General features: G+C 45.5%; 1 protein-coding gene across 1 annotated transcript in view; it reads right to left on the bottom strand.

Annotated features, from left to right (window-relative positions):
- Nucleotides 1–25,197, bottom strand: part of LOC144174425 (cytochrome P450 3A41-like) — a 34,864-nt gene extending 9,667 nt beyond the window's left edge. Inside the window, exons 1-12 of the mRNA XM_077703136.1 lie at nt 25,086–25,197; nt 20,871–20,967; nt 20,673–20,725; nt 15,679–15,775; nt 13,830–13,955; nt 11,665–11,902; nt 10,380–10,510; nt 8,299–8,386; nt 5,540–5,609; nt 3,700–3,808; nt 2,136–2,227; nt 221–361 (exon numbers count right to left, since the gene is read on the bottom strand). Of these exons, the coding sequence (XP_077559262.1) occupies nt 221–361; nt 2,136–2,227; nt 3,700–3,808; nt 5,540–5,609; nt 8,299–8,386; nt 10,380–10,510; nt 11,665–11,902; nt 13,830–13,955; nt 15,679–15,775; nt 20,673–20,725; nt 20,871–20,967; nt 25,086–25,144 (1,301 nt within the window). The 5' untranslated portion in view covers nt 25,145–25,197. The remainder of the gene's footprint in view (nt 1–220; nt 362–2,135; nt 2,228–3,699; nt 3,809–5,539; nt 5,610–8,298; nt 8,387–10,379; nt 10,511–11,664; nt 11,903–13,829; nt 13,956–15,678; nt 15,776–20,672; nt 20,726–20,870; nt 20,968–25,085) is intronic.
- Between the last annotated feature and the right edge of the window lie 361 nt (nt 25,198–25,558).

Raw genomic sequence — 25,558 nt, 5'->3', positions numbered from 1 at the left:
CCCATTCCCAATTATCCCGTCAGTGGAGAGGGCGCCGTTTTTTTTTGTGCACTTAAAAATGATCTTTTTCAACCAACAATGCAACAAGAACACCAACTCCTTCGGGATAAAGCGTCAAGAGGCATGTGCACACGCGTATGTTTGGAATTGTGTTTGCAATATATTTGGAATTGAATTAGGCGTGATGACAGATCTAAACAACTCAGTCACCGCGACGTACCGATCGGCGTCAAAGACATCAGGGCTGGGCCAAAATCGCGGATCCCTGTGGAGGTGATACTGAGACACCATGAAGCAGGTTCCAGCCTTGAACTTAATACCCTGGAACTCGAAGTCCTCTTTCGCTTGCCTGTTTACCGATCTGTGAGTAAATAAGAAACAGATATACAATGCGAGCATAGCCACATCATTTCATAACAGCAGTTGACGCGCATGCCTCAAACGGCGTACTGTGGCCTCCCTTCTGTCACCCATAACACGTGCACTCAGGATTTATTCCTTCTTTACATAGCCAGGAAATTAATTATGTAAGTTAAACGTAACCCTTCATCTACAACTAACACTTAAAAATAACCCTTCCAGGGTCCCTTCAAAGTAGGCTGGAAGGTCCAATTGTAATTTTTGGAAAACTGGTGAGAAACACAGAGTCTTACATCGTCCAAATAGGCGGTAATTGATTACTATGCTAGGAATATTTTGGCTAAACTCCATGATAGTATCCTGTCGCTTTTGATGCGTCAGCTTCCCTCTGGAATTTAGTGGCTCATTTTGCAAAATCCTCGTAAACAAAGAGTGAAGACAAAATCTGACGACAAAATTCCTATTCACCGTAAACGCAGGTACGCCCGGCGTCCCTACTCGGTTGGTTGCGAAACCAACTATGCGCGAAACAGATTTCTCCATGGAATGAAAACATTCTGCACTGGGCGGGTGTTTCCGTTGGCTGCGACACAAGGGAAAAGGCGATGAAACAAAGTGATCCCGACTGCTGATGCAGCACAGAAAGGAAGGGCGGAGGCTTTGGGGCGGCCTGTCGAAAGTCCTAACGTCCAGTGTGAGGTCTGACCTTGTCAGCGGGTATGAGCTTGACGCACAATAGATTTGATGATACTTGGCATGTCATTACACTCAACTTTAGGACACCCAAAGCTAACCCTGAATATGGGTTTAAAATGGGCGTTTGGTCACGGCTCTTAGTTGCAGCAAGGAAGAAGTAGGGAAGAGGCGTATGAACCTTTTCATGCGTTACTCTTTCATAAGATCAGGACATGTCCCGGGCTGTGTTGCGCATGCACAGTTACTTATTCCTGTCGACTCCACCAATTATAGAGTCTCTAGCACAGCCCACTGATAAAATGGCAGCTCCCAGGACGAGGAAGTTGAAATGGTCTATAGGAAATAGGCAAAAGGTGATGATGAAAAGGTAGAAAAACTCAGTGATTTGACTAAGCGAGAAGTGATTCTCAGGCCTCCTTACATCGTCGGTGAAAGCTTCGGTGCCCTCATAGTTTTTTTGTGCGTCCTTTTTTGTTACAGAAAGCATTTATGCCAAACGTTTAACATCAATTGCGGGTACATACACACAAAGAACTCTTCCATGTGCCAACACGGGTGGGGATGTTCCTTGTTCATACATGTTAGCAATGTTTCGTGTAGGCTTTGTGGGTTCACCGAAATGCTCCAGAACACTGCTTCCCTCATTTTGACTCTAATCGCATGCTTGGCATCGTCATTCGCCGAATTCGCACATTTTGGACCGCTGATTGGTCGTTCTGAAGCAGTTCGGTGAACCCCTTATGAGTAGCCTAACTTGGCAGTGTCCATTTATTTCCTGCACAAATTGAGTTTGATTTTACGGAACGAAACTAAAACCACCGCTTCGATAGCCACAGAACGTTTACTGTTTTTTACTCGCCTGAGCGCCCTCCATAGCGTGGTGCAGGGATGCCGCACCGTCAATTTGAGGCTTTTGCAAATTATCGTACCGACTATTTTTATTAAATGGGACTGGAGATCACTGATGGTGGGTACCTTCGAGTGAATCTGCTCTTTGCATACTCTCAGGAAACCTCGGACAGGCCACCTCTTTTTTAATACTTGTGTCGTGGTGAACAAGGTATTGCATAAATACTTACGTGAGGGCCGGAGGATAAAGTCGCAACGTCTCGTCCACGACCTGTCCTAGGTATTTCAACTTTTTATTAACTGTTTCGTAATCCAGATGACCCTTGAATCCAAAACGAAAAACTTCGTCACTATTGAGCATGTTCCGAAAGCGATCACAGACATTGGCAACACTTAATTTACAACTTTTGAAAGGCGAAAGTATCGATTCGAAAGCACCAGTTATCTCGGTAGGTCGAAAAATCTGCGGCTTTTGACATACACAAGGCGCATAAATAAGCCGGACGAAGGTCCGAAAAATGACCTACGGATCACAATATTAAAAAAAAAAAAAAACACACGGAACAACTCTTTGAGGGAAGAAAAGTTTATTAGAAAAGCTCCTGTAAAACCAAGGTAAATCACTCAGTTAAAAATGAAATTGTGCAAGTTAAGCTCGTGGGAGATCTTGACAAGTGGTCTTCAGAATGCGAGACGAGCTCACATCCCCACAGCTCGGTGAACATAGCAGCGTAAAATAGAACTACTCAATGCTCGAGACGCGGAACTACGAAAACGTGTGACAGAGATATGTGCTGGGGTGTAAATGGGTAATCTTAGATTAGTAATTTCACAAGTAGCAATTACACGAGCATAACTGCGTTCTCAAAAATCTGCTTTTTGCTTGCCGCTTCGAACGCGAATATGTACCGACCCATAAGAACTAAATGAAGAAAAAAGGCGCTAAGAAAAAGGATGATGAGAAAAATAAAATGACTTGTTCCGCAATTCGGTACTAATGCTGCAACCACTGCACCACAAGGAAAGTTTGTGTGCTCGCCAGGGGTCCTGAGAAAGCTTAAGCGTCTCATGTATTAATTTGTTCAAGGTGAGTAAACGCTTTGTGCGACCACCAAATCAAAATTGAGCAGATATTTTTGACCAAGTCCCTGTGAGGTCACCAATATTCACCTTGTGTCACAAAGGAGCTACCAAAAGCACACGCCTCTCTGCTTTATCACGCCAGTATATGTGCAGCTTTAACTGCAGCTCAGAAATCTGTGATGGGTCCCTACGAATGCTGATGTTGTAGATGTGCAATACTAAATTATATCCTGCCCAGACCATTGTGCAGAGTGAAAAACTTAGTTTTGCACAATTCGGAAAATAGAAGCCCCGGCCCACTAGGTGCTGTACCATATCGGTTTCCCAAAAGAGAGCGGGTATTTTTCAGTGACCCTGCCCTTGCGAACGCGTAGTGAAACGGCCATATTTTAACGCTGCAAGTGCCGTTCGGGCGGGGAAGAGCTGGCATATCTTGAAGTGTTAGCAACGCCTGATCGAATAGCAGGAACAACAAACAGATATGTTTGAACTGTTTATTCAGCATGCTAGAGGTGTATGAGAAACAACGGTCAACAAATTTTTGAATGCGTTAAAAAGAAACCAGAAACCAGTATTTTTTGCTCATTTTCAAGTACACAGTAGTAAGAATTTAGGTTTAGGGAACCCCTCTGTGACACCGTTATTATGGATATGGATATACAGCAGCTGTTATACAGGCTACTGCGACTCTAAACAATGGAGTTTACTTACCGAATTCGATAAGGCCTCCATCACTTCTTCACGAACCTTCTCTTGAACGTCCTGGTGCTTTGCGAGAACAAAGGTGACATAGCTCAGCGAAGTGGCTGTCGTCTCAAACCTGCATAAAGTGTTCATTTGAGGAACTGAAGCAGCACGAATATTTAAGGAATACGAATACGGTGTCATCGATTGGAGAAAAATTTTCAGTGAGTAAAAAACAGTATATATAGCATGTTTGACTGTCCCCGCAAGGTAATAATTCCTAAAATTTCCGTTGAGGTAATAAATGAAGCCTATTTATTAGCCAGCAACTGTTTGTGAGCATTGTTTATCAAAAATAGTTCTATTTGGCATATTTAATGATGTTGCAAGACATTTATTACGTTCGTGCAGACGCACATTATGTAGAAAAATCCTGCATTCTTATACAGTGGAACCTCGGGGATACGTCCCCCGGACTTACGACGACCCGCTTTTTTTGACGGATCACCGCAGTCCCGGGAAACTCCCCATAGAAACAATGCATTAAAAACCCCGATGATATGACGCTCGGATGCACGCGGTCCTCTTCATACGACGACCCTCGCGCGGATAAACCGGGGCTTTTCCCGTATTTTACACCGCTTCGCAACCTCGTACCGACCTTCTGCATTCCTAAACGCCATTAGACTCTGCTTCATGTGCAAAGTTGCGCAGGCGGGCCAGACCACTTACTGAACATACGCAAGCAAGCAGGCGGGTAGTCGTGAGTGGGAGTTACCTTGCGACGCCCCCACGCGGCAGCAGTGCGTCAACGCGCCAACCGCGAGAAGTCGAAGTTCAGGTGGCTGGGGGACGGTGTATTTGAAGCTCCCGTCGAGCCGCTGACGAACGCGAAAACACATACGACGCAACCCCACGGCGATGACCGAAGAGCCGCTTTCCCCGCCCACTCGATCCAAGTTTCTTCCTTTCACAATGGTCTCACTATATCTCTGCTCGCTGCTTATCAGAGTGTTCGAAACCCGCGTTGTCAATCCACTTTTTTCTTTGCTTGAGTGCCTGAATTCACGCTCGTCCGCCGCAAGAATGTAGACACGCACCCGTTGGCCCCGCCATTGAGGGTCACTCGCTGGCCACCGCAGCAAGTGACTGTAGCAAAGCCGTGTTATAATTTTCTCCGCAGCACGGTTTACTCATCAAGTTTGAATCGCCTTGTCTATTTCGCGTTTCTGGGTCTTGTGGGAAACAAAACAGCTATGTGTTAATAACTATGACCCAATACTGACGGCACGGGACCGTTCAAAGGGTGTATCCACAATGTACGGCAATGGCATTTTGTTCATTTCCGCCTTGTACTATCGTTCGTTTCGCTTGGCCTTAGCATTTTCACACTCGCGGTTCCCTCTCTCACTTTGCTCGACCACGTTGGTCTTATCTCGTGCGCGGAAGGCTCGGGGCTAGCGGCACTGGCGGGCTAAAATAGCGCCAGACGGCACGGGTATCTCGTAGCGCGTGGCGCTTGGCTTGCGAGCTAGCTGGACGCCATGAAGTGGAGGGGGGCACAACATATGCGTTCTTATTTTTTTGTTTGGGATTTCAGCTAAAGGTTCACAAACCACGCGATAACGCGCTTAGTATAGTAGTTTAAATAAGTTCTTAGCCCACCCGCCGGGTGAGGCCGTCTACTATGCCGGCCTTTACCCGCACCCCGGTCATACGACACCCCGGTCATACGACGCTTTCTCGCGGTCCCTTGAAAGTCGTATTATCGGGGTTCTACTGTAATTATGATATTCAGAAGCTCTATTCTCCATAAGGCAGCAAACCCAACCTGTCATCATCCTTCTCCTATAAAATAAAACCTTACCCGCCAACAAACACGACAGTTGAGGTGGTTGTTATTTCCTCATTTGTGAGTGCCCTGGCCTTGAGAGATCCTGCACAAGGAAACAGAGTATTCGCCGCGAGCTCGACATGTAGGTGGCGACAGCGTCGCGCTGCTAGTGTGGATGCTCCGCTGAGCGGCCCGTAAGAATGCACACTGTGGGCGCGCTTCGTGTCTTTTTCTCGCCGTATGTCCGCACGAATGGCGCAAACAAGAGTGGTATGCTGTAGTTCGGTTACTCAACGTTCAATGTATAGCATGGAAGCGGCAGTCAGTTTTCATTAATACGCCAAAAAACGCGACGACTCATCGGGAATCTCAAAATGGCCGGAATTGTGACAATGAACTTGTACGCTGTGGCTCGTAGCAAGCTCGATCTTTCCAGACTATGGCTTTGAGCCTTCAATAAAAGCATAAATATAAACAAATCAGGAAGCCTCGATCTCTGAAATTCAGTTTACAACGGCAATCTCAATCGCTTTCACTGGTAGCATACGCATTCTTGCATTTGTGGGATGCTCTGAAATCGTAATTACAACTTAACTGTCCCGAAATTCTTCCTAAGAGCTTACGATATTTTTTGTGTGTTCAAAAGGCAACATAAAATTGCTGAATTTTGACCAGCGCAGAGATATATAAATGTAACCGCTCTAACGGGTCTTTTAAATGAAATTTCAGCGACTCTGAGGAAGGTTTCATGAATAACGGTTTCGGATCATATTTAAAGCTTTCGTCGCAAGTGAACTTGCGAATTGAATTGTCAACGCACGCCGTACAATCAACATTTCATGTTTAGCTAGGTTTTCGCAAAGTGACAAGCAGGTTTACAGTGTGCAAACCAAGCTTCTGGGACCTCACAGTGAGCACAAATTTTCTGTGACGGCTGCTCTGTTGACCATTTGCGTCCCTTTTAAAATCTAACAGGTGCCTGCAACAGCGAGATGTGTTTGCATTCTTGCGTATAAGGTCGCTTACGAACCTTAAAGATGGCCATAAATGAAGTTGCGCTGTTGCAGATGTAGTAAAACATTTCCTATTTTTTTCTCGTTGCAAATCAGCGTGACGGGTTCCCGGTAACTACTTTGTTTTATAAACTGAATATCGCCTTTGTCTTGGCATTTAATTCTTGAGGATTGGTTAAAAAATGAAATTCTGCGCATTTCATTATTTTTTCGGGAAGGGGGAGGGGGGGTCCTGCCAACGTTGCAAGAGCAGCGAGAAGAGAACGCATGCAATAACGCGCGCGAAAAGCCAAACTGTGGGTATCAGTATTACTTACAATCGAAACTACACTAGGCGTCGTGTTCTGTAGCGGTGAAAAAGCAGTATTTTCCAAAATGATTAACCCCCCTTTGGTCCGAGATTGTCCAGGAATTGTGGGACGCCTTTTTCAAAATTGTATTGAAAGCAAGCATTGTGGGAAAAAATTAAAAAAAAAAAACAGCGAGTCATGGCACACACCCCGCACACACATGTGGGCAACAACGTGCATTATATATTACGCGTTTTCTCCTCTTTCTTTAAACTTAGGTCCACCTTAAGAGGTTAAGACGTGACAAAATTAGGCATTTGGTTATGCTGAGTGAGACACGTTTCTGGACAAGGTGATTCATGTCGGATTTGAAAATGATATATAGGAAAATGCCACGAAATGCCACATGACTGACGCAAGCTCACAACGGCTTAATTTTACCGAAAAATACCCCCTAAATACTCTTGCGCATCCATAGAAACGTATTTTAAATAATACGTAAAATTAGTAACTCGATACAGTTGAATAAATGCTTATTCCTCCTCCTGAGTATAACCAATGACTGTCCAAAAATGGTATTTATTTTAGAAAAGGTACGGGAAGGACACGATCACACAGGCGCTTGCGGTTGCAAAATACATGTCCGGTAATGTATGGGCGATAGCGCACGGGTCGTGTGCAGTGTAAATGTTTTTGTTTGTTTCTTCTTTCTATAATGACACAGCGCAATTTTACAAGGGTGTGGAATTTGCACGCGTATGCACAGGTCTTGTCGCTTCTTACCCGTTTCGCGTACTAAACGTTTATCCTTTAAATAATCGCCACGCCACCTTCAAAAAGCACCCTTCGACGTTCCCGAAAAGGCAGACGACTGCACTCAACAATAAGAAAAGTGCAATGTGTGGAAGCACTGTTTATAACACGTTTCACACTCAAGCGGTGACCACAGCGAAGATGTTTAGTGGAATTAAACCAGCACATTAACCGCAACGGCCGCTGATTATTGCGTTTCTAGAGGAAACGAGCACGCAGAGGTTACTATGCCATTGCTTACTGCCAAACGAGCACACATATTGGTTGTTTTGTCGCGTGCAGCACGCGTCTTGCGCCGCACGCAACGTGAAAAAGCAGACGACGCGAGAGCGCCATCCACACTAGGAGCGGTTCGTCCCGCCGCCGCCAGGGGCCGACTGTGTTCGCGCTCGGGGCGAATAGTATCGTTGTTGCCTGTAAAAACAAACACTGCATATTACCCATTCCGTATATTATGAAGTGCAAATGTATTGGCATGTGCATTTGTGCGTCAGCGTCTTGAAATTTATTATTATGGAAAAAATATTTGGAGACGCAAAACACAGCTTTCCTTCGTTGCGGGATTACCAGTGTTCTTGCTGTAGAGATTTCCCGCTGCTTGTTCCCCGTGTCCCAGGAAGCCGACGTTACTCACTACCGTGAGCGGCTACACAGCGGCTATTTCATCTCAGCGTACCGTTCTGGCGTCGTGTGTCCTCTTCCAATGTAGAGCCTTCGACGTATTCTGCATCCATGAGGTATTGCAACGTGTCGGGCCTCCTCAGCTGGAGGGAGAGAGAAAAAATCCATCAATTGCAAAGAAAAAACGAAAACAACCGTGCACATCATTTTTTGTCACATCTAAGCTCCGTCAATGCGCGATGCGCAGGCCAATACCGATCCTTAAAAAAATCAACTGACAAATCCGAATACTGCAGGCCGGAAATTGACTGCAAAATGCAAATGCAGGCCGAGAAATGGACTGCACCATAAGCCCACCATAAATTACAGGTTCCTTCGCCAACAAAACCCCGCAATCTCCATCAAAAACGTCTCAATTTTTCCATTGGTGAGCCGCTGTCACGACATAGCCAATATTGAAGTTCGTTTCTTGTGAGGGCGATGAAAAACATGCTGATAGAAAGGTGACCCATTTGATCTATCTTGTCTGCTTCAATAGTTTCGCGGGTAGGCTGTTCACGGTGTTTAGAGATGATCGCTTTCGTGAAACCCGTCTTCGATATTTCTCAGGTCGAGCACCAAAGCCTGCCGTCTGTCAGGTGCCTTCCCTCATCGACGATCGACGACCCTGTGTGTCCACGATGACGCCACGGCGAACTATGCTGCCTTTCAACAATGCTCCCTTTTCAGCGACCTCATGGCCCCTCAAGCACCAACCGGCCAGCGGAGACGCTGACAAAAGCATCGCTCTGCGCATCGCACGGCAAACTTCGGCGGCGTGCCTCGCATCATTGTCATGCCCCTTGTGCCGTGTCTGGCGACGCTGAAGATGCCATCTTCAGTGGGCCAGAGCTTGAAATGGGGCTAGTCGGTTTTTTACTCGGAACATTGCTGGCGCTAGGCGGGAAAAGGACGACGAAATACACACAAATGAAGTGCGCTTCATTTGTGTGTATTTCGTCGTCCTTGCCCCGCCTAGCGCCAGCAATGTTCCGCGTTCAATGGGCCGCCCGACGAAGATTACGAGAGAAGAACGCAGATGCCTTCCCGTCACTTCAACATCGAAAGGACAAAGGGGCTTCGAACACCGGCGGATTGCCTCTGCGGAGGCAACATAACGCTCACCTGTGCAAGAGAGAAGCATGTCTCTCGGTGGGTGTATGTGTGTGTGTATGTGTGCGCGCGCGTGTGTGGGCGTCGCTCCCAGCGCCAGGATTTCGGGGATTGGTGCCTTCCTGACCACAACAGAGAGGAAGGAAAAAAAGGGGACGGACCCTACCCATTTAGTTACTCTCTCGCGCGCAGGAGCGCACTGCCGGTTCCCTAAGATCGAAATGTAACTACTTATACAATTTTTTCTTTCTCCTTCTACTTCGTCATCAAGAATGTCCATGCGCGACACCAACCACGGTCCACTTGGACCACGCTACCCAAGTTCGCAACGCCGTACATTCAAGAAATTCAGTAACACAACCACAGCCTCGGCAGTGAGTGCCAACGCGGCCTTGAGCGGCTTTGTTAACGTTGTAATAGTGATAATTAGTGCTATTTACTAACGCTATATAATATAAAACTATTACCGATAGTTACCTATCACACTTACTGAGACAACACGCCCATCATAAGAAGTCGTTTGAGCACGCAATCTAAAAATAATTTGCTTCGAGGTATTTTGAATAACACATGAAATGCAGCCAATTCCCCTAACCACATGGCTCCGGAAGGAGCCCATGTGTTGATAGCAGGAGGTAGATCCTAATTTCTTGCAGCTCCACGTGGAAGAAATAGGGGAACTGCGCAACACAGGCAAAACACAACAACAAGAAGGGGACAACCACGAGCGCTCGTGGCTGTCACCTTCTTCTTCTTGGTTTTATCTGTGTTGCGCTGTTCCCCTATTTGTAATCATGCCTGAACTCGCCCAAGCCTTAACCCTTACGGTGAACAAACCAGTCGTGACACGTAACAAATAATTCGGCATGTATTATACCCGTTAGTGCCATCACTATAGCAACCCAACCTGGCATCGCCGTGTGCTACCGCTAGTCTTTCATCATGCCCACTCACACTTGAGTTGTTTCAAAGAATCATACATACCGATGGGTTCTTCCTCCTCATTTCGACAATTTTCTCTGTGTGCTTAGTCATATTAGCGAATGTGAACTCGCCAAACGTGCAAGATAGCCAGTAGAAGGGTTTCATCAGTGCTCCCAGTTTCGTCGTGCTCTCTGAAAAAAGGAGCATGCACGTATTTTATTGTCATTGGCTTCCACATATTACAACCATAAGGTAAGGAAGCTAGCCGTTCAGTTAAAAACCTAGCACTGTTTCAGCAAATTGGTTGAATACTGCATTCCCTAAATATTTCCAACATGTTCGGTACACGAAAAGAGTGGTCGACACGACGGACGTTAAAGAAAGTTTCGACCGTTTAACACGTTTGCTGTGGTACGGAGAACGTTTAACTCATTTTCGCTTCTTTTCCGGGAGAGAAAAGTCTAAAATATCCACTTTCAATATCGTTTCGGCCCTTTTATTTAGGAAGCTGAAGGGGGCTGGTTGGTGATATATAATTGGGCACTGAACCGTATTGTTATTACTAGAAGCAGGAACAGCAATACTACAAAAGAAAAACAAAACAAGCTAACAATTTAGTGTTTTATGAAATATTTCCAGATAAAATATATAAAAAACGTGAGAGCGTTTTTAAAATACTCGGAACCTGAAGGTTATGCACAAATGGTTATTTTGGGTTTGATGCCTAAAAACAAAAGAAACAGACATAAAAAACTTTTTTCGTACACTTTCGCGATGTAACATGCTTTCAAGGTAAACGCGTAACAATTATCAAAGGCTTCTTCACGGTTGCGTTGTGTTTTCGAAATTTCCTTCGCTTTCTTTTGTTCCTCTTTGGATGCGAATTTCTCCGACAGGCACACTTACGGTAATCCACGCGGAAGCTTCGCTACACTCAAACCTGCACCTTTTCTACTCACGGGCCGTCAGGCTCACCTGTGACGCCTCATGCACCCGACTAATTCTTTTTCCCTTTTGGCAGGGGGCCAAGTTACCACAAGTTTGGCGCTACTCAGGCATGCTCCAAAGAACCGGGTTCAAATGTACAAAAGAATTTAACACCATTTCTACACAGTTATTTTCGTTTTACATCGGCGGCCATTTTCGCACCATTCGTGTTGCCACGACGATGACAATGACGACGATCACTTTTTGCGCCTGATGAGGCATCCAAGGCTTCCGCCTTAAATTGTGAAGAAAATCAAAAATCCAGCTATAACATTCCTTAGCGCAATTGTGAAAATGCTTTGGGGCTGTTTTTAATGCGGTTGTTCCATGAAAGACGCCATCATTAATTGAGACTCACGGGCGATCCAATGAGAGGGACCCTTCATGACGCCGGGGAAGACAGTTTTGGCCACGGCGAGCAGTGGGTGGTCTGGCTTTCCCTGGAAGCGCTCGTCCAAGCCAAAAGACCCTCGTGCCACGTAGTCCATCGACAGCTCCTCGTACTTGCGCAACATGTGCACCTCTTCACCCGTACCGGCGTAAGCTTCCAGAGACTTCACAAAAATGTCAGCGTCTTCTTCAAATCTCGTTAGCATCTAGGCGGTGAGAGAATGACAAAACTTCAAATACGACATTACTCAGTGACTAAATATTATTTGTATTACGACCAGAACATGAACGAGGTACATCAAAACAGCACGTGCAAAAAGGCTGGTCTCCTGAATTTTCTGCAACAAGCATCTTCCTTCGATATGGAAATGGTGCCTGGAAGCTGCCGTTTTATAGTTTTTTATTGAACGCCGGGATAAAAGAAAAAAGAGAGTGCCCGTCATTGAAAGGTTGGGAGGCCAACCATATGAGCCCTAAAGCCTGCTACGCCGGATTGCGCTGAAGTATGTGAGACGGCAGATAATTGAATGGAATGGATGCAGCGAGAATAAAATCGAAGACAATAAAAATTTGAATAACAAAATTTTGAAATCAAAATATGAAGGGAAGCACTACAGAGCAAAAAATGAAAATGCTGCGGAGAAAGGAGTAAGCAGCAAAATACTGCTACTGGCATGACAGCGCGACAAATACCCACGCAAAAACAAACAAATTGTTTACGTAATATCTGTGGTGAGCAAAATAATGGAATGGCAGTACAGTAACAGTGATTTTTTTACGACTCATTGTACATCCATCTCTCGGTTTGACCCACCTTAACCTCATAGTCGCAGTACTTAGGAAATTACGCTCTCATCACGGGCAGTTCGTCTGTTGGACTCTCGAATAATGGCAACCTAGTGTCACTTTATCTGAAAACGCAGTGAAACTGTTTTATCAAGGTAATAAATAGTTGAAATCGTCGAATCTCTTATGCTGAATTACAACTTAGGGAAATTTTGTAATATTGTTGGGATATTTATGCACATTTTTGTGAAATGTCGCTGGCCATAAAACACCCTCATTGTTTCCATCTCGCGGGAACCAGCGGAAACCATTCTTAATACCAAACCATAATCCAGGGTTCAACTTAAATGCTAGCAATGCAATAAATCTTTGAAGAACACTAAAGAACATCTCATATGTTTGCTAACAAGGAGTGGCACTTCTCAAAATTTTGGACATGATGTTTTAAACAGCAACACTCCACCATCAGTAACATCTATGTACGGAGGGTAAATAATGCCTGCTTAATATAATCAGTTTTTCATATAGCATGGTGCACAAGTGTGCGATTCTAGCTCCATGCCCTTGTGCTCAGCGGCGCCAAAACCACCGTTGAGTGCAAGCTTCCCTATCAACCCCAAACACCCTCCCACTAATCCAATCTGTCTCACAACCACATGCTAGGACTTCAGCGATTCTGTACCTGCGGAAATATGGTATACTGCATTGTACAACTGTAACAAAGTTCCTCACGGGCGGCAAGACAGCTTAAAACCTCAATTTTTACAGCTTTTTACTGGCAACATCTTTTTAATCTCTCAAGAAATAAATGGGTACAGTTAATACTTTATTGCTTATTGGATTATTTATCATCAATTAATTATTTAATAATAAATAATTATTAATAATTATTAATTAATTATTGGTTGGATGATTGATCGATTGATTGATTGATTGATTGATTGGTTGATTGGTTGGTTGGTTGGTTGGTTGATTGATTGATTGATTGATTGATTGATTGATTGATTGATTGATTGTATAAAATATGACAACAAGAGTGGAATAAGAACCGAATACAATCTGGGTTTGTTTTCGGCCGTTTTTGTTATTATGCAGCTATCAGAGGTAGCCAAGGAAGGCAAGCCTCGACACTGTGGATCAGGGGAGGCAGCGAGAGATAAAAAATGTCTGAATACTATGCCCTGCAGTACACATAAATAACAGCGCACTCGTTCAAAATGAATCACTGTGGTTGTGGGGATGCGGCTGCTGCTTCTTCGTTGACTGCTTCTGCTGGGGATGCGATCTTTTATAAAAGATCATGCTTATTGGCTTTAAAATTACTGCAGCGTGAATGAAATATTTTACCTGCTTCAATTTGGTAGAAGTGAAGGCGTAGGCCAAGCAACTCCGGATGTTTTTCCATTGAACCCCGCGGGCGTGCATCACAGATTTTGCCAAAACAGGGTGCATTTGGTCGGTCATCATTGTCAACTGGAATAAGGTATGATGTCGTTATTAATGACGATGATCCTGGTGGTTTGAGCCATAAGCAGAATTTTTATTCAGGCCTGCCCCTTAACGCTCTTCCTGTTACTAATGTGCATACAACCGATGCAATGAAACTCAGAGGATCGAATTGAAACTTTACTCTGAGATTTTTACGTTTTCAATTAATTATTGGAAGATTTCCAGAAGCGTTGTCGTGATTTACGAGTACGCATCCGCCGAACCAAAGTAGCTGTCACTAGTCAGTATGAGCTATATTATGAAGTGTACACTTTACTTGTAATATTAGCCTGTTGCTGCTACATACACATAAACCTGTAAATGCTGTCCGCACAAGCTGTAGGTTCTAGATAAACCACGGTTTGATGGCGTATATTTGTTGTCTGTACAGGTAGTGCACCTAATCACCAAAAAGTACCCCCTGTTTAATAAAATTGTGAAACATGGTAAAATAGCACTAGTCCTGTGTATTCTCTTTGTCGTCCCATGTCTACCGCGCTGTTAAACCATGTTTCACTGCTCCAGCCAGCTAGCCCACATTGCATTGATTAATTAAATGGTTTTAATTTACCCTTTAGCTTTAACATTTTCACAAATTTTTATAATCACTGTACATTCTGAAGCCACTGAGAGCTCAGTGCTAGTCCACTATATTTTCTTCTTTGTCGTCCCGTCTCTACCGCGCTGTTTTACCATGTTTGACTGCTCCAACCAACTAGCCCACATTGCATTGAATAATGAACTAGTTTTATTATAACCCTTAGCATTACCGTATGTTTTGGAAATTTCTATAGTGAGTGTACATTCTGCGACCGAACATGCAAAATTTTTACATGGTCACGCGAAAGGAGTGTCCGTCAATCCCACGTACACAAACAATTTCTCTAACGCAATCATATGCACATGAGAGAAAGAACCAGGTTGTAGAGGTGTGAGAAATCAGAGGAGAGAGATCGCAATGTCGCGTCAGCCTACACTGGTAAGTGGGAACATCACATCGGACGGAGCGAAAAAGTTTCTCTCTCGCAGCAGAGCCCGAGCGCAGTGAGTTAATACGTGAAACACACCTCAAGCGACAACGTGGTATGAGGCGGCGGGGCGAGCGGCGCAGCGCCAACAGGACAATGGCCACCACCGTCCCTGTGTTTCAGCTTCGCTGGTTAACTATTTTTACTGAGGGCATGGGCGCATATTCCAGCTTTTTTCCCCTCACTTTAGCTCGTTAGCTGCTAAATAAGAAAGACGCCTTTTTTCGCTGAAATATAACATAGAGCGGGTGTAAACTTGGAATGTGAAAGACAAAGATATGCTTCTGCAGAAAACAATGTCAGTACAACCACTACTGTAACCTAAGTGAGACGATTCCGCACGCACACTTGCTGGCTCTATACAATGTGTCCTTACCTCCAGTAAAAGTTCGGTGGTCACATTCTCATCGAGATAAAAGTGCTTAAAACCAAAAATCGTAAGCTATTTCTCCGAATTCAAGAAAAGCAGAACAAAGTTCAGTAGCGTGATCTGTCGCTTCCAATAAGTTGTACGGCAAATGTTAGGCCGTCTTCCTATCCAGGTCTTGCCTGACAATGCCGGTCTTGAATTCTTGACGTACAAAGCGCTGTAGCGTGGTTAGATGTTGCTGCATCCCCTCAGTAGTGTATTTTGTGTGGTCTTAAATACTAATGCCTTAAATAAGCAGCGTTTAACTTACCCCGCGGTCAGTGAAGTTGGCGAAATTCCGGACGTACACGTGTTCTATAAAGGCGAGGTCGTTCAGTACGACGAAAGGCACATCGCCGTTAAAGAACCTGAAAGAAATTAGGCCACAAAGATGTATTTCTTTGTAAAGACGATATCGTTGAAACATGAATACAATTTAGGCTTGGAGGCTGCCTTACATATTTAGCGCCATTTGATTAGGCATTGATCACTAACAACCTGAGGTGGTCAGTCAGTATTGCTCCGACAATGCTGGATCCGTTCGCTGATAAGTAAATCTTGTGCAAAGTGTGCCATTGTTATCTGTAGTTTAGATAAATCCTGATGGATATACGAATATAAAGGAAATGCAAATGTTGTGATTCACAGACTGCGGGGAATTGTCTCGTGCACTGGCAGCGTTTGGGAACAGACGTTCTCAGTTTAGAATGTGAGATGTGGTAATTATCATTTCTCTGTGTCCCACCGACGCGATATTCAGTTCCCAGATACACACAATCCTGGCCATTCCAGTACGCACCCAGCGCTGGTCCGCTGACAGAGACACTTCTATCCTCCTTGCCAACTGCTAAAGCTGTTTGGCCTCAGAAGACCGCGGGGTGTGCTGGAACGACGTGGGTTTAGTCACAGCAATATTAGCCCGGCTGAGTTTCGCCCCAGACCTTTATTTTTCAATATAAATATTCGCCCGGCTAAATTATAGCATCCGTTTTCTAACAGCGAAACTGTTGTAAAAGCCATAAGTTCGCTCTTGCAGAAAAAAAATACCAAGAAAATGCGGAACGCTCATGAGCACGTGCCCGCTGCGACCACTCAGTCTCCGGCTCGCGCTGTGGCTTTAGTAAGAAAGAAAGAAAAGTTGAGCGCAGTCGTCTACCGCTGCCACGCATGTTATGCTCAGCATGAGGAGCACGATGATATCAATGCATATGACGACGACAGTGGGAAGCAACGACGGAGCATGCAAGTAAACAACTTCAAACTTGTACAACTTCGCGGTGACGTGTGCTTGAGTGCTCATGTATAAAGAAATCCTGCAGCTTCGCTATGGTTCAAGCCTTGGGTGACTTAGTGCAAGCTTCGCCAGTTGAGCTGGTGGAAGTCTGCAATGCTGAGCATGACTTTGCATCTACCACTCACCATGAAAAAAAAAAAAACTACCTTTTGATGCATATGGCGACGATTACTAGCCCCGCAACTGTGCAAATAAACAATGATACTGAAACTTAGCTTGGTGTCCGACCATGCTCACCAACAACAGCTTCGCTATTCAAGGCTTGCGCTACAGTGAAAGCTTCCCTGAATTTGTTCTAATGGTGGGATATTTGAAGTAAGTTAAGAAACGGTGGCGAAATATCAATACGTTCAGTTGAAATCCTGCACCGTACCGGAAGTGCCGGATTTTACCTATCTTGGAACGGAATGCCGCCTCACTGACAGGTATCTATTCATCCAGCAGCCGTGTTTTCGTTGGCCTTGAGAGAAGTTATTTCCGCCGTACGTGAGGTCTTTGACGAGAACCATCGTTTCATTTTGCCCCGAACCGATTTCTTACGTGTCCAGCACTTGCATGTCATGTTCGCGCTGTACGACGAATTCACAGCGCGAGGTTGGACAGATATGGAGCTGGCGTAGTAAACGATGATTGTCTTCAAAGTAAGACGGTCGCAGGAGCGTAGGTGTTGCGACCTTGACGTTGGTAGCAACTGTGGCCAAAAACAAGTTGGCTAAAAATTGCCATTTTTCTGTCGGTAATACCAAACAGTTTCCCTAAAGTTGCTTGTAAACTGGGAGTAGGGTTAGAGGCACAGAATAAGAGAATACGATTGGTGAAATGAACGCAAACGCAAAGCTATCAAAAACTACAAAGTTTCTTGTGCAGCGAGCTGGCTGAGTGCAATTTGGCGCAACAGGAAACGCAGCTGGAAAACAACAGCGGAAAATAATATTTTGGGGCTCTTGGCTCATTTGTTGGCCATCTGTCACTAAACCAATAATCATCAACAACGGTGGAAGGAAGTAGACATCACCCAATTTATTAGCTCTGATTCCCTGTGCGATACCTGAGAATTTTTCGGCTTCGGAATAAAGACGAGGTAAAATAATATAATAAAAACGAAGAGAAAATTAAGGAAGAAAGTAACCATGAGCAATCCTTGTTACGGGTTAGCGCCGCAAACCGACACACTAAAATTTTACTCCGAGGGCTTTAAATAATACCTTGCGTTTGGTTTCAAACTGTCGATACATAAAAATGCGGCTCCAGATTTGCTGACAACGCAGGGGTATTCACTGATTCAGTCATGCTTGCCGGTAATTGCCTTTTGTCTTTCGCGAGAATCTCTAATAGAATTACTGTAGTGTAGGCGGCCTTCTGTGCAGGCCTATTTTAAGCTTCAATTTATTTTGATACGTCTTTTCCGTCGTCTTTCTTTTCTTATTCTTTTTATTTTTACCTCTTAAGTTCACTGGCGCCATCTTAAAGTTTGTTCACTCAAACCGCTTTTCCTTTATTTACTGTTTGCCTTGGCTTCAAATCATCGCACTAGACGTAGGCAATGACGAATTCAAAAGAGCGCGTGGAGTATGTTGGGGGAGGCATCACCCTTCGCCTTCAATTTCACCCCTCCCCCCCCACCCCATTATTCCTCGGGGAACCTACGCCTGCTTACGTGGCTTGATTGCAAAACCAGTAGGACTTCGTTCGCGATATTTATGAAGGATTTTCATGGTGCTAAATCGTGCTAGCACGCGTGAGTTCAGAGAGGACACTCCTGGATTAGCACCAAGTTACGGGCCTTTGGCTCTCGCCCTTGCGTTGTACCCCTCCATCGGTTCAGACTTGTTGCCGTGGTTGCGTGGTGGATCACGTTTACTCGACGCATAAACTATCGGCACACCTGACGTCGAAGTATCTCTCATCACGATACACGCCTATGTCCTTCGAACAGCTCCGACAAACAACAATAAGGCTGGCGGCTTCCCTTTCTGCGCCAGGCGCGCAGCGTAGCAACGAAGGGCGCGCACTAGTTTGGCGCACCCGTTAGGCACAGCTGTCGTCAGCAAGAAACAGGAGCAATCGTGGTGTAAAAATACAGCTCTCGTCTCCCACCCTGTGGACCCTGGTGCTATTCCCACCCACTCTGAAATGCAGAAAATTTATTTTACTGTGCCGCCGTATCCAAGGAAATTTTCGTGCCCGTGTTAGCAGAAAACTCCCAGGCTAGTACTGGCTACACAAAAATCCCAGGCTACTACTGGATACTGGTTCTACCTAGGCTACACAAACTACTGTCACCGCGAGGGATCGCACCCGTGCTCGAATAGAGAAATGGAGCGAGAGCCCGTCGTCTTGCCGACTAAGCTAGTCCCACACGTGGAGACGGGGAGACAGACGGTGGTTTGGATTCAGCGTCTGGGAAGGGGGAGGGCGCTTTTTGGAGGCGACACAAGCAACAAGAGTGAGAGAGAGGCAGTAAGAGAGATGACGCCATAGCCAAGAGTGCCACCCTCTTCATCACCCTTTGAATGCCGCTCCTCTCCGTTTAGTTTCTGTCGACGCTGCTGCATCGGGACGCCGCACCCGCAAATCCCAGGTACCGGCTGGCAGAGTCTCTGATTTTACTTTTTGCAGAGCCACGCGTGTGAATTCAAGTGACGCCGCATGGGTAATGGTTGTGGGTGTACCTTACAGCCCCGCAGTCCAACCACCGTCACAGCGTGGGTTGGAGCCATTTTTTTTTTCAGAACGGTTGCTTAACTTTCTTTCAAAGAACCTGCCTGAGAAATTTTATGTCAATTCAAGCATTTTCTTCGTGTGTTTATTACTCTCAAAGAGTCGTTGGCCATTTTAGTAGCATCGCTCCCTCACGCAACCTCAGAAGCTGGATTTTCTAGTATTGAGGCCCATGCAGCTTACGAAATTGATAACTCAGTATGAGTCAGCAAAGCTTTTGGAAGCACCTAAGAACTAAATTTTATTCAATATTCCATGATTTTGGGCAAGCCTCGGCACGGATATGAGCGAGAATGAATGGATCTGCGGTGTGCATCTCCGAAATAGCATTTGTGCAACGCGAAGACGACACTCCAAGTTTGTAGATAACATTGTGCGGCATTATCAAGGGTTTCTTATATATTTCCTGAACACTATCAGATGACGCACGTTCGTCACTCAGAGTCACATATCATCAGAATCCCACTCTACGGTGTAGCGCCAAGAACGTCGATAACGCAAGACCGCACTTCACATGTCTTTGTTCTTTAAGAGCGAACGCACGATCAGACTATCTCTTCCGGTCTCGCAGAAAATTCGTGAAGGCTGTCTCGTGAGGCCTGTTTCATGAAGCATCATTCTTGTAACCGCATTATTGAGGCCTCCAGTGTTTTTCGGTGTATACCTGGCTTGTGTAAATGTTGAACACGTGAATGAGGGGACGATGGGCCCAGGTGCCGCAAAACATCACATTTTCAAATCTAACGTTATCAACTAATGTCGGCAGTGCGACGTACAATCAGTAGAGCACGTCGTTGCTTGACATGGACCTTAGGCTCAACGTTAAGGCTGCCTAACGTTAAGAGTTAACATTTTACATTGACGCTCACGTCATGCTTTGAATTTTAAAGTTGTGAACGGGTACCCATGAGAAAAAAGCGGAACGCATTCCAGTTAAAGTTGCGGATACCGCCTGCCCCCGTAAGACTCCCAAAGCGTTACGCCGTGAGTGTGGGACAGTGTTACTATAAGAAGCCCACACCTACAATGATGTGTTGGCCAACGCTCTAAAACGTAGCAAAGTGCTACATGCTTTGTATGCCCTCAGGTCTGCTGCTTTCATAATATTCCGCGACTGGCAAAGCCAAAATTTCCTTCATTTTTTTTTCTCGTGCACGATGTAGTACGGCTTGCATCTACTCTTGTTTAACGATTTCCTTCTGTATTAAACTGGATAAATTGCAATAAAGAATGAAAAAGCAAAGTCTCACCCGAAAACATTTCCATATTTCTCCATCCACCTTCCGATGACTTTATAGTGTTCCTGTTTCCCACCCAACAGAAATAAGACAAGTGTGGAGGTTAAGTATGGAATACTCATAATAATACAACAGTAGTTACTGATACGCATGATGAGTATAAAAATCAGTCAGCTGAAAAGCAAAGGAAGTTAACCGTCTTTTTCTTACCGTCGAATGGTACTCCAGAAGGTTACCGCATATGAGGTTTGGTTGTGGGCCGGGTATTCCCAACTTTTTGAAGTATGAGAAGTGATTCTTTCTCCATCTTTAAGAAAAACAAAAAAGAAAACACCACAATGACGCTCTATTAGTTGAAATACAAGGTGTTTCAGAAGCCCACAGTATGCACAGGTACAGTTTACTGCACAGTCACTGATTTTAGTTGCTAATTTTCTTCAAACTAGTTGGAACTATATGTTTTGTCAATCTACATGAACGCAGTCAGAAATCGTGCGCTATAAACTTCATATATGAGGGTAAGCACTAGTATTGTTTAAAGGGGCTGGAGTGGAAGTTGTTGAATTAGTTTTCAGGTAAATAAATTTTCTAAATGTGAATATATTCCGTACAGTGCGAACTCTGTAAATCCTGTTTTTCGTGTCGTCACTTTCAACTTGATTGCGAAAAGGCTCCAAAGCCGAAACACTCAATAAGAACGTCGACTCAAAAAATGTTGTTCAAATAGCTCCCGAATGGCCGCACTAGCTTCACTTCTTGCAGGAATTTGGTAGGTCGCAAAATGCATTGAGGAAGTAGGAAAAATAGGTATCATTTCACAACGTCAGGCCATAGAAGCCAACTCTTTCATGAGTGCGCTGACATTTTTGCGTTTTTTTCTTCTCCAAAAAGGCATGGTTGAACAAGAGTTATGTTGAGTAATTGGCCTAGTTGCGAAAATACCTTTTTCGAGGCATAGCCAACGCCCTCCCCTACATAAAAAATAATTCTCGACGAAAAGTAACTGTTCCCAGAGCTAGAAGTACCATCAACAGGTGTCTGTTCGTGTAAAGGACCCTTGAAGCAGACGCCCGTCACCAAGCTCTGTTCATAAACAGACGGACGCAGACTATCGGTACGTGTAGGGATCAGGAGGACACCACGAGGGCGTAGAAGGTTACGTGAATAGCAAGTTCTAACGCTCCTACGCACTTTGTCGCTGTTTCAATGGTAATTCGCAATCATCTTTATATGCACCACCTTCCCCCTGTAAATTTGCCTAAAGCCAGTTGCAAGTTAAAACTGGATCTCTTTCAAAGCGGAGCTTTAGTGTGCTCACTAATGCCGTTGTACTCCGATACGCCCTGCACAAAAGCCAACTTTATCTGATGACGATGTTGAATGATCGTGGGTGATGGTGGTGGCAAAACGTTGAGCCAAAGGGAACGGGTTGAAGGGCGTGGTTAGCCTCCTAAGTCTAGGAGGCCTCTTGTCCGGGCTGCCTCCAAGGTCGCACCAGGGCGACCTTGCGCGCCGGTGCGGAGCTGGTCAGCTGGGACTCCCACTGCTCAGGGGAATGAGAGGGGTGGGGATGTGGGTGTTGGGGGCAGGAGAAGACGAGGTGGTAGGTGTTGAGAGGGATGTGACAATGGGGGCAGTCGGGTTGAAAGAGAGAAGGGGAAATGTGGGATAGAATGATGTGGTTAAAGTATGTTTCGGTCTGTAGTCGGCGGAGGATGTAGGCCTGTTGGGCGGTGAGGGAAGGGTGGGGGGGCGGGTATCGCCGTCGGGAGTTTCTGTGGTGGGAGAGGATGGAGTTGTACGTGGGGTCGAGAGGTGTCAGGGCTGCTGGGTCTGGGGGTGGGGGAGTTATTTGGTCGAGGCTAGGCGAGGGAAGTGCCCGGGTAATAAGTGCGCGGGCTGCGGCGTGGGCCGCCTCATTCCCTGCCAGGCCGGAGTGGCCGGGGGTCCAGACAATGGAGAGGTCAATGTCTTCAGGGAGGCGTTGAAGGAGGTGAATGGCTGCTGGTGGGGCGAGGCCGGCTTGGTAGAGGCGGCACGCTTGCTGCGAGTCGGTTATTATGGTCAGATAGGGTTGGTGGCAGTGGGTCAGGGCAGCGTGAGCGATGGCGAGGGACTCGGCGGTGAGCGTGGGGATGTGGCGGTAGGAGGCCGCGGTGGGGAGGCGGCCCTCGTTGTTAAGGACTGCGATGGTGGTGCTGTGGCGGGTTGAGGACTGCGCGATGTCGGTATAGCGGGTGTTGGGCATATGCCGTAGCGTTTTTCGAGGAATCGGACGTGGGAGCTGCGGCGGCCCTGGTTGTAGAAGGGGTGCATATGCTTGTGGATGGGAGGGACGTAGAAAAGAAAAAAACGCTTTCCTTGGCCGGAATCGAGCCTCGGTCCCTCGCATTATGAAGCCCGCGTCTATCCGATTCCTCCATTTCGACATGGCCAAAACGAACGCCAAGCAGCAGGTACCGGTTCGCGCCGTACACCCCAAAACACAAACATTAGCTCGACGGAGTGCACACCCTAGAGTTGCTGTGGACATTCTAGAAACGTGGTGCATACCTCCAGAGATGCACATATTGAGCAGTATGGAATTAGCTAACAAAAGAATTCATCACGAAAAAGGTTCGTGTTTAACCATCGCCGTCGTGACACGGAAGAGTGCATGTTCTGATTTTCCTGATTTCTCGCATGATGCAGTGGTCATGGAGCATTTTAAATTAAAAAAGGAATGCTCTCGAAGCGATCTGCCCGCTTTGTAGATTAAAACAATTCACAAGGGATTGCACTTTGGGAATGCGTATTGCCTGGAAAGCTTTTTGGCGCACGACATATCGTTGACACAAAAATTAACTGAACGATATGGACACCTTTTTTCTCTTGATGTACGGTGCGTCGCTTCACTGTACCATTCACGTATTATCTCTGAAGTCTTGTGTCTAGAGTATTATGTCTGGATTATTATGCCTGGAGGGTGCGTTCAGATAAGTATTACCAAGACAGACCTGTTCTTGCCCCTCGGTCTACGAGCCTCGTGGTTAAATATAAAGAGTTAGTCAGTCAATTTCTATTGAGCTTTGACGGCTGGCATCTATACGAAAGATTCTTGCATACACGCAAACACTTCTGTTTGACTCTACTGATCTTGAAAAGGGTGCCTAGTGATAACTATATTCAATTCAAAATAAATTACAATTCATGAGACGTATTATCTTGAGGTCGATGTCATGTTTTGAACGGCGTGACTTCGGTGGTGACCGCGTGCTGACAGGACACACACACTGGACATTTTTTTCAGCGCCTTGAGCGACAGAAATTTTTGCGGTTGAAGGACACGCGGAGCCTGCGAATTTTTTGTTCGCCGATATAAAAAAGCCTGAAACCCGAGCCGTATAAGCTTTACCTGAAAGAGAAACAAAAAGTCCTAACACATTGTCGAGGTCGGCTTTTTTGTGAGTATATCAATTCGAATGCGCACATGGACTGTGCAAGACGTCGGCAGCATGAAAGGCGCCAGCGCTTTTCTGTTCTGCTTAAAGCTCATATATTGAAACTGCAGCTATGCAGCCGCCACAGCCCGAAAAACCACAGACCTGAATGGTCCTGGTCCTGATACACCGCAGCTGCGTATCACCGCGCTTTTCAATGAAGTGAGACTGCCGTTAGGACTGCAAACGTAGGACTGCCGTTAAAAGTCGCTACCAAAGCGCAAAGCATGAGTGTTACCTCGATCCATGAGCTGACGCACACAATCACAAAATTCCTTGCCTGATATCTCCAGCCCTCAAAATCCAGTCCTTGCCTTGCGTGGCTACGGCATTACAGGTGAAACGGAGACAATAATTGGAAGTATCAGCCCGTATGCAGTAAAAATTACGCAGGTTTGTTTGCGCTGCTTAGTGCGTACTGCTAGAGCTTGGCATAGTTTCAAATGGCCGTAAAATTTTTTTTTGACCAAACGCAGTTTCCTTACTTTGTGTATCCCTAATAAGGTTGTCTAACACTTCTCCCTCACTTCTATTTGTAGATTAATTCCCCCTGGCGCTATAAACGGCTTGCCTACTTTTAAGTTAGTTGCTGAACCTATTCCCCTAGGTCCGGGGTTCAAAAGCTTTGATGACGACGAATTTTTCTTTAAATGCGAAGTTTCTTGAGCAAGCCTTAAAACTTCCCTTTCAATCAATATGGCTGCTTTTAGAGTCAATGTCACATATTAATTTGCCGACACTTACTTCACCTTGGAAATTAAACCATGACTCGTTGTATAGCACACTTTCAAATACTCTTAAGTACAAATGGCAGGTGAATCTAAAATACGGCGTGTAGATAATTTTTTTTCGACCGTCACGCATGGTTACATGATTATTAAAGAAGTCAAACGTTTATAACGGAAGATCAGATATCATTTTTGAAAGGCGCATTCTTTCTACTCACAAGATCACCGCAGTGGCAAGGAATGCCGAGAGGACCACCAGTAGAGTAGCCACGAGCATTTCGATCCCTCTTTCGCGTATGGAATGACTGTCTGCTATAACACTATCGCTTGTCGCGCTCCGTACAAATATATTAATGTTTGAGCTTATCAGTCGCTGATTGTCAACAGTCCAAGTTATACATTGGGCGTCATGGTATCCGCAATGTCATGTTGTGTTTGCATAGCTGATAACCGTTTATGGACATTGGAAGGGCTGGCTGGGTGTTCTGAGGGCCCAATCTGATCACTGTATAGGTAATAGGAATTATCACTCCACAAGGATGGCGACGCAAGAATTCTTTCAGCGTGACCGGCCTCCGCGAATGAGTGCTCCACACGAGCAATGAATATGTCAAGTAGCGGCACACGACAAGAGAAGGGGGATGTTACAATGGACGTTAAAGTGCACCAAGTTCTGTTTGCCGGGTGTCAG

The sequence above is a fragment of the Haemaphysalis longicornis genome, unplaced genomic scaffold, assembly GCF_048455015.1.
Source record: "Haemaphysalis longicornis isolate Haplotype H1 unplaced genomic scaffold, Haemaphysalis longicornis Haplotype H1 scaffold_3, whole genome shotgun sequence".
NCBI lineage: Eukaryota > Metazoa > Arthropoda > Arachnida > Ixodida > Ixodidae > Haemaphysalis > Haemaphysalis longicornis.
The sequence above is the reverse complement of the archived record's forward strand: the minus strand, read 5'-3'. Positions and strand labels throughout refer to the sequence as shown.